The sequence below is a fragment of the Carassius auratus genome, unplaced genomic scaffold, assembly GCF_003368295.1.
Source record: "Carassius auratus strain Wakin unplaced genomic scaffold, ASM336829v1 scaf_tig00020493, whole genome shotgun sequence".
In the NCBI taxonomy this organism is placed as follows: domain Eukaryota; kingdom Metazoa; phylum Chordata; class Actinopteri; order Cypriniformes; family Cyprinidae; genus Carassius; species Carassius auratus.
Window position 1 is genome coordinate 746,539 of NW_020525031.1, and position 19,521 is coordinate 766,059.

General features: G+C 35.1%; 1 protein-coding gene across 1 annotated transcript; it reads left to right on the plus strand.

Moving 5' to 3' along the window:
- The first annotated feature begins 1,918 nt into the window (after window positions 1–1,918).
- Window positions 1,919–16,054, plus strand: LOC113076463 (coiled-coil domain-containing protein 22-like). The gene is made up of 16 exons (XM_026249146.1): window positions 1,919–2,294; window positions 2,455–2,632; window positions 5,442–5,574; window positions 6,575–6,681; window positions 7,444–7,525; window positions 7,713–7,882; window positions 9,034–9,246; window positions 10,093–10,284; window positions 10,421–10,540; window positions 10,670–10,786; window positions 11,889–11,990; window positions 12,425–12,532; window positions 12,684–12,779; window positions 14,331–14,390; window positions 14,751–14,825; window positions 14,922–16,054. The coding sequence occupies exons 1-16, from the start codon at window positions 2,245–2,247 to the stop codon at window positions 15,033–15,035; spliced, it is 1,917 nt and encodes a 638-aa protein (XP_026104931.1). The 5' UTR covers window positions 1,919–2,244; the 3' UTR covers window positions 15,036–16,054.
- Window positions 16,055–19,521: the final 3,467 nt, after the last annotated feature.

Here is a 19,521-nt window from a genome sequence, read left to right on the forward strand (position 1 = left end):
TCATTCATCATATTGATAGAATGTAATGCAATCCACAAGAAGCTCCATATTTTGAGCTGGAAAATACAAAACTCAGAACAAGACATGTAAATAAATTTATGTAATTTTTTGTGTAATTTTTTCAGTGTTGGGTAGTTTTCTGGAACCCTTTGGCTGGGTCAAATGCAGGTTATGAGTCAGTCACAGCATATTTCGGCTTCCATGAATAAAGAGCAGCGGACTGAGGTTTGTGATTCCCCCGCCGAACACAAACACAGCTCCAGAAAGAGATCCAATACTGTTACAGTAGAAATGGAATAACAGAGACCAGTTAATGCCATTTGACTTACTTTTTAAAATGTTTGTTAGACTGTTTGTAGAATGTTTGTAAGTTTAAATGTAGGTAATATATATATATATATATATATATATATATATGTATATATATATATATATATATATATATATATATATATATATATATACATATATATATATATATATATATATACATATATATATATATATATATATATATATATATATATATATATATACATATATATATATGCTGTATTAAGGACTGTATACTAACTAGTGGTTGAATTGTGTATTTTACCAAGATTAAGTTATTCTGTAGGTAAAGATATTTAATATGATATAAAAATGTATTTATCATATTTAATATTATTGTAAAAATCAATGGGTAAAATCAACATATCATGCCAGATTAAATAAACTATCCAATTTGTGGGCAAATTTGGCCAACATGTGTTCTGTTCTAAATATTTACCCAGCCACTGGGCTAAAAACAACCCAGATTGGGTACTCTTTTTTTTTTTTTATGTCACATGACTAATCCATATATCATATATAAATTGTGGCTTAGGGCAGGGACCCCCAGGTGGTCGTAAAACCACTAGAAGGGGTTGCAAGATGATTTCCAGAAATCTTATAATTAATCAAGGATTAGATATAGCATATTTTACCCATAAATAAAAAATTATAAATTGAATTAAAAATCTAACTCCAGCATGGACTTTTGTACTCCAGCATGTTGTCCACCCAACTAATTAGGTAAGATTAAGGTTGAAATCTAAGTAATGAGTAAATTACTATAACATAATATTATTGTTGTTGGACTGTTGTGTTCCTTTGTGTTGCCATTATGCTATAAGTGCATATAGGCCATTGTGCAAAACGTTTGTATACTTTAAACCCCTCAGAGGAAAGTAGGGGTCCCAAGGTACTGGCACTGTTATTTTGGGGGTTGTGAACTGAAAAGTTTGGGAACCCCTGGCCTAGGGCTTTAGATTTAAAGTGAATAAAACACTTTGGTCTCAAGCAAACAAAACTATTGTCGGCTGAAAAAGACTTTTAAAGGTTTGTTATAGCCTCTTTTTTTCGTTTTTTTTTTTTTTTTTTTTGAGGAATAATGTCATATTTTCTAAATTGTCTTGTGATATACATTTTTTTATTTATTGTAACTGATTTATATGAAAACAGTAAATTAAAAAGTAAACAGAAATGAATCAAAGTAGCAGCTTTATGTAAGACGTAGTTTCCTAGTTTAAGGAAGAAAAAAATCACAAAAATCTCTTAAGATTTACTGCAGGCTACAAATCATAATACATTTAAATATATCATTAAATATTTAGTCAGCACTCAACAGTAATATTCAGCACTAATAATATTGAGGCTAATAGCATGTTCTTTCTAGCTTAAGCATCTGCAAATAATATGACTGTTCTAAATCTGATTTTATCTTCCTCTGCTAAAACATCTCAAACATTTCAATTCTCTCCTGGACAGCGCACGTGCTTACGCGTCGGTCTCGTCACGAGACTTGAGCGCGCTGTGGATGTCGGGAACTTTAGTTTTTTACGAGTAGTTCAGTACGGGCGGTTCGAAGATCTTAAACTTCATATCCCATTGTGCACTGCGTCGGACACTCCTAGGTATTGACTTCCTCTCCAGAAAAAAAAAACAGATTTTGAAGAGACTGTGTGAAAAAAGCTGTATTTTGACGCGCCGTTTTGTTGGAGCATGTGTTAAAAAACAGTTCACGGTTCATTTGAAGCTGCGGTTTGAAATGTAACCATGGCAACCGAACGGTCGTCCTGGTTAGCAGCCCTGCACGGCTGTAAGTGAAGGCGATGCTCAGGGTTAGCTGAAGCCTTATGATACTCATTTTCCTTGGCCACGGTGGGGGTTTAATATTGTTACAGAAGACAGTCGAGCAGCTATATCTGACCTCTTTCTGTGATGGAAGAAGTCGACAGGATTTTAATTCACTCTCTAAGAAAAGCTGGCACGTAAGTATTCAAAATCTAACATGTCTGTTCAGTTGTGAAAACTCATCTCTTCACACTTTGGAGTGATTTGCATCTCGGGACGTGTAAAACTTATTTATTGTCTATTTCTGTGTCTGTGTGTGTGTGTGTGTGTGTGTGTGACCACCTCCTCATCTTCCAGAGACATTGATGAGGATGTTCAGAGTGTGAAGCAGTTCACCAGTGAGCTGATCGTGGAAGCGGTGGTGAAATGCCTGCGTGTGATCGACCCGGCTCTGGGCAATGGCTTGTCCCACTTACTCCCCCCTGGCATGTCTGCCCGCTTCAGACTGGGCATGAGCCTGGCACAGGCCTGTCAGGTGAGAGACATGGTGCCTGAATGTCCCACTGTGTGCTTGGGTTAACTTGACCCCTCACAGCTGACAGTCAGCTGATAGCCCTTCAGAATGCATTACTGCTGGTGAATAAGCACTTTTGTTTTTATCTTGAGTTTGAATAAAGGTGTTACAGTAATGACATTTATAATAAATGAACCAGACTTAGTATATAGATTATGTACAAATATTTCTAACAAAAGATAAATGTCAATTCACCTTTATTTATATAGTGCTTTTAACGATACAGATTGTGTCAAAGCAGCGTTACGGTATCAACATAAGAAAATAGTTCAATGCAAAAGGACAATCGTTAACATTTAATTTTCAGTTAAAGGCAGTTAATCATTGAATTCAGTGATGTCATCGTCCATCTCAGTTCAGTTTAAATGGTATCTGTGAAATCAAGTTGGCGATATCACTGGAAATTAAGTGTCCCCAAATAAGCAAGCAAGAGGCGATAGCAGTGACAGAAAAAAACCTTCATAAAAACCAGGCTCAGTTGGGGGCCTGTTCTCCTCCGGCCAGGAAATAGGTTCTTACTGCAAGTCACCTTTATTTTTGACCCTTGTGTCGAAGCAGCTTTACAGTGTCAAACAGGAAAATAGTTAAAGTCAAAGTCTGCTTTGTCAATTCTGCCACATGTACAGCACATACAGAGAATTGAAATTGCATTTCTCTCTCAAAGTTAGTCTTTTTATTTTATTTTTTTTTGCGCAAAGAAAACAAAAATTACATAATTTACTCAACAATTCTTCTCCCCTGAGTTACGAGTTCTGCCATTTTGGAGAGTATTCAAAAATGCATTTGATGTAATCAGCGTTATTTACTTAGGCACTCATGAACCTAATCTGTGTAATAAATGTTGCTTACGCTTAGGGGAAAGCTTGCATATGCATTGTAATACTCTTTAAAATGGCAGAAGATGTAACCCAGGGGAGAAAAATGGTTGAGTTAATTGTTGTTGTTTTTTTTTTTTTTTTGCACAAAAAAATAGTATTCTCGTAGCATCGCAAACTGAAGTTGAGCCACTGATGTCACATGGACTGTTTTTATTTATTCATCATTTTAATATGATGTATTTACTATGTTTCTGGACCTGGGAACATTTCAGTTATGTTGCTGTCCAAGGCGGTTCAGATAGCTCTCTGATTTAATAAAAAATATCTTAATTTGTGTTCCGAAGATGAACAATGCTCTTGCAGGTTTAGAGTAGTGATCGACCGATATTGATTTTTATATATATATATATATATATATATATATATATATATATATATATATATATATATATATATATATATATATATATATATAAAATACCAATTATTTGCATGCTTATGTGCCCGATAACCGATATGCGGAACTGATATTTATTTACTGTTATAAAGTAAATAAATGACTGAGTAAGAACATAGTTCACATAGATTTTTTCTCTTTTCAGTCATCTTTTTTTTTTTTTTATTGTTGAATTGCTGGAGGATTTCCTGAGCATCAATCCGCAATGAATCCGAGTGAACATTACGAATATTACAAAACAGATCCCCGATTATGGCAAAATGCTTAAAGGGATAGTTCACTTTGAAATTAAAATTTGGTATGTTTTAGTTTACCTCAAGGGCATCCAAGATGTAGGTGTCTTTGTTTCCGTAGTAGTTCCAATTTTGATATTTTTAGGTCAAACCGTTCTTGTCTGTTACTCATATACTGGAGGTCTATGGTCACCACCTCAAAGATCATGCACAGAAGAGTCCAAATCAAACAATTCCCCATCGTAAGTACACATCGATGGCCTAAGACACGGAACAAGCGGTTTGTGTGAAAAAATGAACAGTATTTATATAGTTTTTACCTCTTGTACACAACCACATCCAAGTGATCTGAAGGCACACGCATTTCCTGGTGTGTGACGTTTGTGCGTGTGTGTGACAAACATGAATGGTTTGACCTAAAAATATCCAAATTGAGAATACTGCAGAAACAAGGACACCTACATCTTGGATGCCCTTCAGGTAAGCTAAAACATAACAAAATTAAATTTCAAAGTGATCTATCCCTTTAAATATTGGGAAAATATTGGTATATCGATATATCTCTAGTTTGGAACGACATGAGAGTGAGTAATTAAAGACATAATTTTCATTTTTGGGTGAACTAACCGTTTAAGTGAACAAAACAACAGAGAACGAGATCGGATGTGTATCATTATATTGGATCCTTGCATCTGGTCTTAAAGGGACAGCGGCCTATAAATATCTGCTGCTGTCATTAATGCTAACCAAACAACAAAACACAGCCTTTACAAAGATTAATCTATATTTAATTTATACAGTGAACAGTATGCAGTGTTATTTTCCACTTAATTATTACATTTCTGTACCTGAATACTACCGACCTTATTTTATTTGTAACTTTGCTCTATTTATCTGTAATTTGTGTATTTGTTCTTATTTTTTACTGGCTGTTAATTTGTCTTTAGTCATATTTTATCTTTCTTAGTTAGGCTCATTATTAAAATCAAAAGTATTTCTTATGTACTCTCAACTAACATGAACCTTTTTATTAAGGTTTCAATATAACATTAACAGAGTAATAACTGTTATAAAAACATGTTGCTCATTATTAGTTCATGTTAGTTAATGCATTAACTATGTGTTAGTGTTAATGTTAACAAATGAAACATTATTGGAAAGTGATACCACTAGTACCTCTTTAAATGTTCTATCTTAGCAAGGTAGAGCAAGAGAGACTTCAAAGACTCTGTTGTAATCTTTACATTGTTCTGTATGTTTAGGATGTGGGTTTTAAAGGGGAAATTGGTTACCAGACATTTCTCTACAGCAATGAGCCAGAGATTCGCTCTCTGTTCATGTTTCTGGTTGAGAAGTTACCCAGAGAGAGTGCAGAGGCCTCGGACCAGCCTGCAGGTACTTTTGACCATTGTTTTTTTTGCATTTATGTATTTGGCATATGACTGATATTGATATTGAACACAGCATAGAATGGAAATTCACTGTATTTATTTTCTAAATGCATTTTATCAAGAATCCATCTATATGTTTAATTAATGAATTTTTATTATTTTCATTTACCTTGTATTTTTTATCAAAATGTTATGCAATCTTCTGTTGAAACAACAGACTTCTTTCTGGTTATGTATGCCAGATTTCATCATTTTATCTACTTAAGATTCAGATCTTCTGGAACCAAGTTTTTTTTTTCCGTTTTTTAACATTTCTTTCACGTGAATAAACATCACAATACAGAAGAAAATAAATGTTGCTACTTGTATTACAACTTCAGCAGCATTATCTGCCAGGTGCAATAGAAATAATAAAATTGCAATCTATTCTAGTATTATGTTATATCAGTTACTTTATACAGCATGTGATAATACTAGAGAATAATGCCATAATAGTGATTTGCAGTGATTTACATCATATGAAATCTGGTGGGACTCAAAGTCTTCAACAAATTCTCCAACACCCAAGATGATTTTCTGGCTGTGTAATAATAAAGTTTATGGTTGGGTTATGTGTTCTTCATGCTAGGATCAAAGGATAATGTGATTAACTAAGGTGTTAATCTAAGAGCTCAGAGCGTTGATTATTCCCAGCTTTCTTCAGTAAACTCTCAATTCTGCAATATTAATTAAACACTCTTCATTGCCTAAAAATGAATTCAAATGTTTTGTTATCTTGGAAAGAACTCAGAGTCAGCCCCACTTAATAGCTTGTTAACTCGGTTCTAAACTCAGTAGGAAAATGGTTCAGACTCACTATAATTATTATTATTATTTATTTTTTTGCTTGTTTGCATTTGTGGCATCCCATGTTGCTCTTGATTATTAGATCAAATTAATATGATTAATGATGAGGTTAGTTTCTCAGAATAGTCTAATTGTTGCCTTTATCTCTCCTCTCTTAGGAAAATCTGCGCTGTTGCAAAGATCAATTGCTGCTCAAATTAAAGCGCAGTTGTCAGTGCCTTGGCTCCCTCCGTCCTGTAAACTCCCCGTTCATCATAAAACACAGGTACCTCAACATGTGTACATCTTGAAATCCAAGGCCAAGGCTTATATGCAGAATTCTACATTTTAAATACATTTACCTTAGCAACTCTACAAATATCATATTGATGTGGTTGAAGAATGTATACAATATCATTAAAATAGTTTGCAGTCAGTAATATTTTTTAATGTATTTTATGTCTCTTGGTATTATGCTTAACAAAGCTGCATTTATTTGTTAAAAAATACAGTGAAACAGAATTATAATGAAATATTATTTCAATTGAAACTATTTTTTTTTTTATCTTAAACATTTTATTAAATAATTTATTCCTGTGATGCAAAGCTGAATTTTCCAAAACCATTACTCCAGTCTCCAGTGTCACCCGATTCTTCAGAAATCATTCTTATATGCTGATTTGCTCAGTAAATATTTATTATTATTATCAATGTTGAAAAAAGTTGTGCTACTTAATATTTGTCAGAACCATGATACATTTGTTTCAGGTTTCTTTGTTTAATAGAAAATAGTCAGAAGAACATTATTATAAATGTAATGTCACTTGATCAATTTAATGCATCCCTGTTGAATAAAATTAGCAATTTCTTTCATTAAAAAAAGTTACTGACCAAACATCCGAGCAGTAATATATTAGTATAAATGCACAGACACTAATGCTTAAAGTAATTTTTTCATGATATTTCAGTGTTGGTACATGTTCAGTTACATAGGTAAAACTTCTTCCAAGCTAACTAATTGTCAAATGTGTGTAAAATGTAATTTCAGAGTTCCGGCCCATGTCACAGTTTCCACACCCAGCCGCTGAGCCTCCCATATTCAGTGAAGGTCTCTTCCAGGAAGTTAAAAGGCATGCTCATTTTCACTTACTCCGCTCAGTAAGCCCCCTTAGGTGTTTGGTGTGATATGTCTTCTTCATTGTGGTATTGCCCTTGATGCCACTTACCCCTGAAGTGTGATTACCCCTTTGAGGAATCTCTATGATTCATTCTGCTAACATTAGTATGTTTTTGGTGTTTCTTTGTGAATTCTCTCAGAGGTACAAGAATACTGGAGAAATTATTTGCTGCCTGTGACTGCCCAGCCTTCCCAGCATGCCTCAGTGCCAGCGTCCCTCCTGGAGAACCACATCTCTGAACTTAGTGCCGCACAGGAGTGGGAGAGTGAATGGAACAGCCAAGGCCTTCTGTCAAGACTTACACCTGAGGTTATTCTCTTTCAATTTTTAAGAGATAGTTCAACCATAAAGGAACGTTCTGTCATTATTAAATAGTTGTTTAGTAAAGGGTTAGTTTTGACATTAACTCTAGGTCTCCAAGGTGTTCACAATGGTGTTACTTTAGCTTTATATATATATGTCGCAAGGGAGGAAATCGGCTCAAAATCAGCCCGATTATCTTTTGGTGTGTTCCTCAACATAAGTAATTCTAGTACTTAAGTACTTCAGTAAGAAATTCAGTCATTTTCAGAAAGTTGTTAAAGCAACATTTCGAAATTTAATTGAGGTTTTTTTAGTTTTTTTTTTTTCATCTAATATTTATATTTTATTTTATTTCAGATTTATTTCAATTACCTTTTGGTATTTTAACAATGTCCAATTTGTCTAATGGCTATGATGTTCTTAAAAAATTATGTTTTGTGTAATGTGGAAAACTTGAGGGTTACATACTAGCAGAAAAATTATCCCTTTAATAACTGATTATTATTATTATTATTATTAAGCTAATAAATTTCCATTGTGTATTCATTTAACAAAGTCTAAAGCTGAACTTCATTAAATTGGCAAGCACTTGATTTAAATGTGGCTCAGGCTACTCATACAGACGGCGTTTTACAGCCTCAGCATGACATCTCTCTAGCACAACGTCTAGGTTCCATCTTGATAATAACAATAACACTAGCATGTACATATTTTTCCTGCCGTCCTTCTTTCCTTGATGGCGTCTCTGTATCAACATGAGGATGGAACACAGAGATGTGTGACATTCAGCATGTATGTGTCCTTTGACTGTACCGCTGCCCTCTCACATCTCAGTTCCACATTCTCACCTCACCTGCCCTCCAGCTCACCTACTGGCCTACTGTCTGACCTCTAGATTTTCTCCAAGATGTTCTTCATTTTATTTGCCAATCGCAAGGCTTCATCTGTGTTTCTAATTTATTTCTGTTCTGCTTTGAGCTTTGAGAATAGTTGTGGGTCTGAAAATAACCATAGCACATTTAGGTTTTATAGTTTATTCAGAGCTGTCATGATTTATTAAATTAATAAACTGATATTCAACTAAAGAGATATATTTATGATAAGCATTTCATTTGGGGAATTAAATCCTTCCCGTCCTTGTTATCTTGTCTCTTCAGGAGTACCGATCCAGAAAGAAAGCCCGACTGCAGAAGCGTATCGAGGAGCAGCTGAGAGCAGCGGCTCAGCCTCGACCTGACACACACGGAGCCACGCGCTCGACTTCTGACCTCGCTGAACTGCTGCAGGCGTTCGGTGGGGCTTCCACTGCGGGAGATGTGCTGACCAAAGGCACACGCTTCACCCATACAGAGAAATTCACCTTTACACAGGTACCTGTCAGAATTGGTTTACTCAAACTGTGATGTGCCAGAGTTGGAAAATTTTTATACATGTCATGGAAAATAATAGTGACATGACGGTGTTACTAACAAGGCTTTTTCAAAATGTAGACATTTTGGGACTACAGCTATGACTAATAAGCTTGCCAGACATGGAAATGTACCAGAAATATGTGTCTAAAATAGTTTTTTGTTTTGAGTGAGAAGCAAAGTGCTAATATGCGATGTCAGTACAGTCATTTTGTATGTATTGACTGACTGTAGATGTGTTATTTACAGTAAACACATGGTAAAAATAATGTGTCAGTAGGCTGTTTGTAATAAAGGCTGAGAGAAACATAGGTAAACTATTAATACTGAAAATATGCATTCTCAGCAGGGCTGTGATTGGTTATTACAGTTTTTTCATTTTTTATTTCTTAGATTGTATGATTATTCCAGTAAACTAATGGCCTATACCACACCTTTATAAATGATACATAAACATTACAAAACACAAAAGTATTATTATTTCATATTTTATATATTCATAATATTATTATCATCAACATAACCATATTGTAGTAATAATCGTATTCATAAACAATACATACACCTTTCAAAACAAATATATATTATAAATTGTAAAACAATTATATAGTAATTATTTTTTGTTTTTTTACTTAAAGCCATTTCTTATTCTTATTTATTGTTAAATCTATAACCAAATGATCATTTTAGACTCTTTATCCAGTTAATTTAATCTGATTCGAATCTGCAGCTGAATGTAGTGGATCTTGATGTTTAGGCTCTTAACTAAAAAGGCAAATTAAACCAAAAGGTCAATCTGATTTTCAGGAACCCGAGAAAGCTGCCCAGCAGATGGCAGCAGCAGCAAGTGCACTTCCCAGCTCTCACCAATCAGAGGAGGACCTAAAGGCCCAGCAGGAAGCAGAACTTTCTGCTCTGCAGCAACAGTTGCAGCAGCTGTCAGTCCAAATGGAAGAAGTGGGTGGAGACATCAGGCAGCTCACTGTGTCTATCCAGCAGGTAATCACACACACACACAGTGAACACAGACCCTGAACAGTGGGCAACCATTTTTGTTGCAGCACCCATGCTGGTATCCACCTCTCTAACCATTAGGTCATGACTAATCATTAATATGTTGTATTCCTGTCTGCAGGTGTCAGATGAACTACAACAGAAAGAGATTAGAAATGCTGAGAAGGAGAATTCAGTCAAAATGAAGAGACAGACCATTGACTTGTTACCTGATGCTGAGAACAACCTGTTGAAGTTACAGGTGCACAAGTCACACACCTTACACACCTGTATCAAAAATCAGGAATAACATTGCAGTGCAGACAGATTTAAACGGTATGTAACTAGCCTGTGGCGAATGACATGTTTCTTTTGTGTTTGTGTTTGGTAGAGTCTGGTAGAGGGAAGCTCTAAACGAGTGGTTCATTTGGCCTCTCAGTGGGAGAAACACAGAGTCCCGTTGATTGACGAGCACCGCAGACTAAAAGAGCTGTGTAGCAACAGAGAGGTACCTTGTGTAACCCTGATGTGTTGTACAGCCCTATAACCTCTGCAGTCATCCAAGTCTAATATGTACTCTTATCTAAACGGCCAAACACATTGATATCAATTCAATTCTTTGTCTATCAAATCCCTGAATATATGAAAAGCCTGTATGATTTTGATGAAAAAGTCTAATTGTTTGTTTGTTTTGCTTTTCTGATACAAATTGCAATTGGAATCTAAATGTTTTTTTTGTTTGTTTGTTTTTTTAAGTGCTAGTTTTCTGTGTTGGTTTGTGTTATTCACTATGCTTGTTTTTTGTTGTGGCTGCATAATTTTGCACAAAAATGTTTTGATTGTATATCAGTATAATAACAACAATAATAATGATAATAACAATAATATACATATACAGAGGTGCAGTTTTTCAGCCTGGTTCTCATAAGAGAACCTGGAGATTTGGTTTGGTCCTCACACTGCACAAAGTGTGACCGATTAAATATAACTATAAAAAAGTAAATGAATAATAGTGATTATTCAATTATTGCTGCACTTTATTTAGTTATTTTTTTTAATAAAATAATAAAGTTTGATAATACTATTCGACTTTTATAATAAAAAGGGAGTATTAAATACAAATACGGTTATTTTATAGTAAACTTACAAATAAAATAAGATTTTCTTATTTTTTACTTTTTTTTTCTTTTTTACTAAAGTTATTTTGTGAAATACAAATATTAAATAAGAAATGTTTCTATTATAATATTTCATGGCAAAATAGAAACTTGTATAGTATTTAAAATGTTAAAATATTTTGGCAGTAAAACTGCAGGGAGACCATAAAGATTCTCTTTTGTTGATAACAGCCAGTTTATAAGCACTTCTCATTACAAGTTTGATGGTTCCTGCATGTTGTGATCTATTTACAGTGAACCAAGCCGCACGGAGACACTGCAAACACTGCATCATGAGCAGCTTACACGTAAAAGAACACAGTGTTTTTATGATCTCAATAAGCCATATTGAGATTTTGGTTTTTTTTTGCGATGAATTGTGCAGCCCTAATTATCACTCTGACTGCAATGTGTGCCTTCATGAAGTGACCTGTTATGTAAACTTTCTCTTAGTCCGAGTCCTCCAGGAAGCTGTCGGAGATCAAAGACCTGCATGACAAAATCAGACAGTCGGCTGAGGAAGCCAAAAAGAAGGAAAGTCTACATAAGCAGCTTGTACGTAATGTTTTTTTTTTTTCATCCCTTCCCTCTCCTTTCAGTCATACAAGAAATGCATTTAGCACTTACACCATGTCCTAACCAGTCACACTCACAAAAACAAGTGTTCAATGCCATCTGTTCCATGTAAATGAGTTTTTGACCTAATTAGTCATTATAGGATAAATGATCTTCTGGTTTCCATCTCTGTTACATCTGGCTCTGTAACCCCACCCCATCCCCTGTAACCCCACACCAAAAACATGTTTTCTGATTGGTTGTGATTGTCTCGTTTTGTGTTTTATCAGACAAATGTTTTGTTTTATCAGAATGCATGGTTAGGATGTGCTCTAAGAAAGCATTTATATGTTATGTATATCTTTATAATATTTATTGTTTGTTGGTTTAACATTCAATCTGTATGTTTACTCTCCTTCCTTAATGTTCTACAGCAAACTGAGTATGAAACGCTATCTAAAGATGTGTCTCGCTCAGCCTACACCATGAGGATCTTGGAGATTGTGGGCAACATAAAGAAACAGAAGGAGGAAATCACTAAGGTCTTTGTTTGCGATTATCCTTTATCTAGCTCTCAATAAAATACTTCATCTGAGGTCATGACCTGTGTCCACAGACTTAAGCATTGTGTTTGAAGTTGGCAGGTCTTCAGAACCCTTTTGACCTCTGACCCAATTAATCCACCCCCTGTAGATCTTGTCCGACACGAAGGAGTTGCAGAAAGAGATTAACAGCCTGACTGGAAAACTAGACCGAACATTTGCCGTCACAGATGAACTGGTGTTTAAGGTCAGTCTTATATCTAGTGGGGTCCAAAAGTGTTTTTTTTATCTTTCCTTTGGTGGTCAATAAGATTTTCTTTTTACATTTTTTAAGTCTTACCAAAAATGCTCATTTATTTGATCAGAAATACAGTGAAACAGTAATTTAGTTTACAATTTATAATAACTGATATATATTAAAATATGTATTTTATTCCTGAGATGGCAAAGCTATTATTTATATGATCCTTTATCATTCTGATTTTCTGATTTGACATTTCTTATTATCAGTGTTTAAAACAGTTGTGTTGCTTAATATTTTTGCGGAATGGTGGTTTTTATTTTTAGGGTTCTTTAAATAGATACAGCCTTTACTTGAAATAGAAATGGTTGATCAATTTAAAGGGGTCATGAAAACTGCCTTTATTTATTTTTTTGCACTGTTTTCTTTGGTGCACCTATAATGTTAAGTTTTTTACATCAAAAATAATTTAGCAGTAATAGGCTATTTTCTGTCCTGTTTTGACCCCCTCAGAAGAATGCTCTGTTTGAATAAGCGTGGCGGATTGTAGGCTCAAAAATAAAACACCCACTGCTATGATTGGCTAACAGTTGTGTATATTTGACAGCAGACATCCTACGACCTTCATAGATGAACGCTGCTGTTATTTAGGTTAAAATCGAAGAAATACTCAGAACGTATCCAACGATCTGTGATCGCAAACAAAGCAATAGTGAGTGACCACATAATAAAAGCAATTACTCACAATTGTATGGTCCAACATTATTTTCGGCTCCAATATTTTCAGCACAGCATCGACTTTAGTTTCAATCTTTCTGAAAATCCTGTCAAAACGAATCCGTGGTAAAATGAAGTGAACAAAGGACCAAGTGCTTACTGAAGCGGTGGGGATCTTCAATAAAAATAAAGTTCATCCACTCTTTCCTATTGTTGGGATCAGAAGGAAGTCAATGCAAAGACTGTCTACAGCTTGGCTCTGTACAGCGTCTTGTTGTCTTCGGGGCCATCTTTATTGTTTGATTTCTGCATAGACCTGCGTTTGCATCTCTTGTTATTCATCTACTATACGTGCGTACCGGTGGGCGGGGCTAAACAGGCAGTGATGTAGAAGGAGCAGGTGATGTTATTCTATGGAGGCGGGGTTTAGCCACACTATCACATCATAAAGTGGCACGTTCCACAGCCTGTCATATTGGCTGACTGGAGTCGATATATAAGCTATTTTTATACTAACGAGAAAGTTCTGAAGTTCTGAAATTTACAGGATGTTTCTATAGTACAATGATCTCTTATATGTCAAAACATCAAGATAATTTTGATTTCATGACCCCTTTAATGCAGTCCTGCTGAATAAAAGTATTAATTTTTTTATTAAACCTGATTCCAAATGTTTGTAGTGTATATAAAAAAAAAGATAGATATATTTGCATTTCTTCTTTTTATACTGCAATCATAATTTATTTTCGGTGTGATCTCAGACCCTCTTAGAGAAAGTGTCATTTCATTGTTTTGTAATAATAATTAAATATTAAACAACTGAATTTTTTCAAACTGCAGGATGCCAAAAAAGATGAATCTGTCCGCAAATCCTACAAGTACTTGGCTGCCTTACATGAGGTATGTGTCTGCGTATCAGTTTATATAAGTTGATCTACAAATAAATGTGATTATATATATTTTTTTTGATGTTGTCACTGGTCTTGATTATTTAGAAACATTTCATATTGCAGTCCTAAAATGCAGGTGTTGTATTTTTTGTCCCATGTGAGAAGACAAGCAAAAGGCAAGCTGCTTGTGAACCTGCAAAAAACATTTTAGACAAAAATGGCACTTTGTTTTTTTTTTTAAGGCCATTAGCAGTGCTTTAGTCAATCTGTCTAACCTTTGAACTACACAATTGATCTTAGAGTTAATGCCCTTCCTGACATCAACGTGATTCTGGCTATTTTTATCAGTCTAACATTTATGTGCTCTCAGAACTGCACTCAGCTGATTCAGACTATAGAGGACACAGGAACCATCATGAGAGAAATCCGAGATCTTGAGGAGCAGGTGTGAAACACAGTCAAGTTTAGATCTAAGCAAACATCATTTCATTGTCACTTTTCAACTGTCTTCAGTGGGTTTTTTTTGTTTTTGTTTTTGTAGATTGACACTGAAAACGGCAAAAGAACAGTTAGCAACCTAGAGAAGATCCTTGAAGACTACAAGGCCATTCGTCAGGAGAACTCAGCTCTTGCTGCCAAGATCCGGGAAGGTTGAGCTGTTGCTCCGTCCGTGTTTGATGGTACTGCAGAGTGAAAACCCGGCCTGCTGAAATGGGTGCTGCTGTGAGAGACGTCAGTTTGGCTCCCGTCTGCGTCAGCCCTCCATCCAAAATAATCCTCATCACATTAGCAACTTTCAGCTTTTACTGAGGGTTTGAACACAAGAGATTTTTTGCATCAAAATGACACAAATTTGAAAAAGTGTTAGTTAAAACTTATTCTGATCATTGTGATGAGATTCGGTTTTTTAACAAACAGCTTGGACTGCAATAATTTGAGAAGGACCAGTACCGGTGCTTCGGCTTGATAAAACAATGTCTTTGTTATACAGCGATAACCATTATGTACATGAAAGTGTCCGTTAACAGTGACCTTTGATTGTTCTTGTTCATATAGGTTGAGCTGCTCATGAACATTACAAAATTCAGTCAGTTTGATTGAGCTTTGAGAATACTAGGCTGATAAGTTAATACACATGAACAGATTCTCTGTTATATATTAAAGCATCAATTTGATAATGTATCTGTTTGTTTGGCTCTGATGGATCCATAGAATTGCTCAAATAATAGGAAAGCTGTGTAAACACTTTTAAGTGTCTGATTGATTAACACTGATGATTGTCCCAATCAAACAGGTTTTCATAAGATTAATAGTTTATGCCTGTCTTTGGAGTGATTGATTTTTAGAGATTACATAGAAAATAATGTTTTATAATTTACCACTCTCACCACTTTTATCGGTTGTTATTGTCTTTTTTTTTTGGTTAACTTCAAATGAGGTAAAGACATTAGAACCTTAAGGCACTTTTTTCACCTTTGCTGTAACAATTGGAAATTTAGAGTAGGGCTGCACCACATGGGTAAAAGGTCCAATTGCAAATTTGTAAGAAATGTTTTGTAATTTATCTGCTCAATTTCTGAACATGATGTTCTGATATTCCACCATTTTGCTACCAGTTACTGTCCTGAGGAAGTTATCAACATATTAAATTTGAAAAAAAACATTTACCACTCACATTTTACTACAAATTATTTTTTTAAACAAATGTTTGATATAATTGTCCAGAAAATCCTCAATGGTTGCTTCAGTGTTTTTGTTTCAACTATTGAATTCATTGGTATGAGTAATTTGACGCCACGGTTTAATAAAAAAAAAGGTAAACTGGCTTGAGATGCCAAATTGCAATATCGCTTTAAAAAGGCAAAGGCAAAGAACATGAGTGTACCCAAGTTATATTTGGCTGGGGCCTGGATTTGAGTCATTGTTTTGGCCTCACCTACTCTTCATGACCTCAACTAGAACAACATACATTATTATATGAAGTAACATTGATATAACCAACACAAAAAGTGAGGATGGGGTTCCTAAATGTTATTTTATTTATTTTCATAAAAAAGAGAATTTTTCTAACTTTATAGTAAAATAACTAAATTTAGTCAATATTAGACATTATGACATTATAGGTGTCACCAGTTAAAACGGTATCAACCAAAGTAATTTTTGCAGCAAAAGCTGAATATTAAATTGATTTTATATGTATTTACACAGTTAATGCTGCTCAAAGGGCAATAAATGCATTTATGAAACAAGTACAACTGCATAGTGTAATGCGAATAATGTTTTAAACAAAAACATTCAGAATATAGAAATATGAAATGAATGACAAAATGGAACGATAGGATATCGCCAGTAGGTGGCATCAAGTCAATACAATTCTGTTAATGAATGAGTCATTGGCCACATTCACACAGCAGAAAATAGTTCAGTTCTTTTTTGAGTTCTTAATATAGTCATGTTCACACACATTTAAGGGCATGTTCACCAAAAAAACTTATTAGCCCTTTATTTACTCACCCTCAAGCCATCATAGGCATATATGAATCCCTTCTTTTAGATGATTCCAATCGGAGTTGTATAAATACTTTGATCTTCCACCTGTTTAATAGCAGTCAGCAGGTGTTGCAGTACATCAGTCCAAAAGAAGTGAAATAAAATGCATCCATCCATAATGAAAAGTGCCTAACATGGCTCTGGGTGGTGAAAGAAAATAGAAAAGTCAAAGAAAAGTTCACTTATTTCAGTAATTCAACTCAAATTGTGAAACTCATGTATTCAATAAATTCAATAGACACAGACTGAAGTAGTTTAGGTCTTTGATTCTTTATATTGTGATGATTTTGGCTCACATTTAACAAAAAGCCACCAATTCACTATCTCAACAAATTAGAATATTTCATTTAAAACTTTTTAGTTAATTGTTGGCCTTCTGGAAAGTAAGTTAATTTATTGTACATGTATTTAATACTTGGTAGGGGCTCTTTTTGCTTTAATTACTGCCTCAATTCGGTGTGGCATGGAGGTGATCAGTTTGTGGCACTGCTGAGCTGGTATGGAAGCCCAGGTTTGCTGGCCAGTCAAGCACACCAACACCATGGTCATTTAACCAACTTTTGGTGCTATTGGCAGTGTGGGCAGGTACCAAATCCTGCTGGAAAATTAAATCAGCATCTTCAAAAAGCTGGTCAGCAGAAGGAAGCATGAAGTGCTCCAAACTTTCTAAAAGAAACGGGTGCAGTGACTTTGGTTTTCAAAAAAACACAATGGATAAACACCAGGCAGATGACATTGCACCACAAATCATCACAGACTGTGGAAACTTAACACTGGACTTCAACCGACTTGGGCTATGAGCTTCTCCACCCTTCCTCCAGACTCTAGGACCTTGGTTTCTAAATGAAATACAAAACTTGCTCTCATCTGAAAACAGAAATTTGGACCACTGGGCAACAGTCCAGTTCTACTTCTCCTTAGCCCAGATTAGATGCCACAGGAGAGGCTTAACAAGAGGAATACGACAGCTGTAGCCAAATTCCTTGACACGTGTGTGTGGTAGCTCTTGATGCCTTGACCCCAGCCTCAGTCTATTCCTTGTGAATTTCACTCAAATTCTTCGATTTCGATTGACAATCCTCAGGCTGCAGTTTTCTCGTTCTCTCGGGTTCTGCATCTTTTTCTTCCCACACATTTTTTCCTTCTACTCAACTTTCTTTTAACATGCTTGGATACAGCACTCTGTGAATAGTCAGCTTCTTTGTCAAATGTTTTGTCTTCTTTGTAATGTTTGCGGCTTACCCTCTTTGTAAAGGGTGTCAGTGATTGTCTTCTGGACAACTGTCAGATCAACAGTCTTCCCCATGATTGTGTAGCCTAATGAACCAAACTGAGAAATCATTTTGAAGGCTGGCTCAGGAATACTTTGCGGGTGTTTTGAGTTGATTAGCTGATTGGCATGTTGAGATTTTCTAGCAGGATTTGGTACCTGCCCTCAGTGCCAAAAGCACCAAAAGTTGGTTAAATGACCATGGTGTTGGTGTGCTTGACTAGCCAGCAATCTCATCAGACCTGATCCCCATAGAGAATCTAAGGGCTATTGTCAAGAGGAAAATGAGAAACGAGACCAAAAAATGCAGATGAGCTGAAGGCCACTGTCAAAGAAACCTGGGCTTCTTAACCTATGTTCTTCTTTCTGTTTATGTTCACCATATTCTCCAATGCAATGATTGATATTGTCTGCTCACAGTTATCAGTAATCAGCAATATTATTAAGTGCTGTATTCGTCAAACATTCCTTCCCCTCATTGGAGAAAAATCACGTTCAACACAAAGGCATGTGATGCTGTAATCCAAGAGGTGAAAGTAGTAGACAAGGTAAAAAAAAAAAAGTTTTTTTAAATTTTTTTTAGTATAGTGTTTTGTATAATATAATAAAAACAACGATGCCTATACTAAAGTATACGTTTGGTTAGAATATATTTTATTAGGCTATAAATGTGGCTATGTTACAGCTACCCCTTAAAGGTCTTGTCTTTTTTCTCCATTTTAATCTGTCCAATCCTATTCTCACAGTTGAAAATGTTTTTTAATTACCTCCCGCTTTGTTGTAGTTTGCTGATTTTTGTCAAATAAGCTTCTGTTTTTGCTTTTTAAATAAAAAAAGTGTGTTTGATATGTTGCAGATTCATTCACTGGTAATAAATATTTGATTATAAATAATACTGATGATGTTAATTGTTTTTGAAACTGTGGGGTTGCTTGTTTCGCGAGAGTTTCCAAAACTGCATTGTTTTATGCATTTTCTATCCTGAATGTAAAAACTAAAAATCAAGGCGAGCAACGAAGTGGTGCAATTTTCTCGTGTTTCTGTTTTAAATATTAAATAAATAAAAAAATGTAAGTGAGATTCAATATAATATATTTTGCAGCGAAATATGATTACTGACCGGTTTCTACAGTTTCATGAGGTATTTCCTGGGACATATTGACAAAACATGCTTCTGTTGCCTCTGCCCACGGCCTGTTCAACACATATTCAAATGAATGGTGTGTGGATGTCAATACATGCAGCTGTAAACAAACGGTTACTTCAGACATGCTTGGCTCTTAGCTGATTAGCCTAGTAAATCCTTTCAGACAAACTTGTG

Bases quoted from the DNA above. Each gene is read 5' to 3' on its own strand.
- LOC113076463 (XM_026249146.1), top strand. From the start codon at position 2,245: ATGGAAGAAGTCGACAGGATTTTAATTCACTCTCTAAGAAAAGCTGGC. The intron at 10,787-11,888 runs GTACCTTGTGTA...ACTTTCTCTTAG, and splicing joins AGCTGTGTAGCAACAGAGAG to TCCGAGTCCTCCAGGAAGCT. The intron at 14,826-14,921 runs GTGTGAAACACA...TTGTTTTTGTAG, and splicing joins TCCGAGATCTTGAGGAGCAG to ATTGACACTGAAAACGGCAA.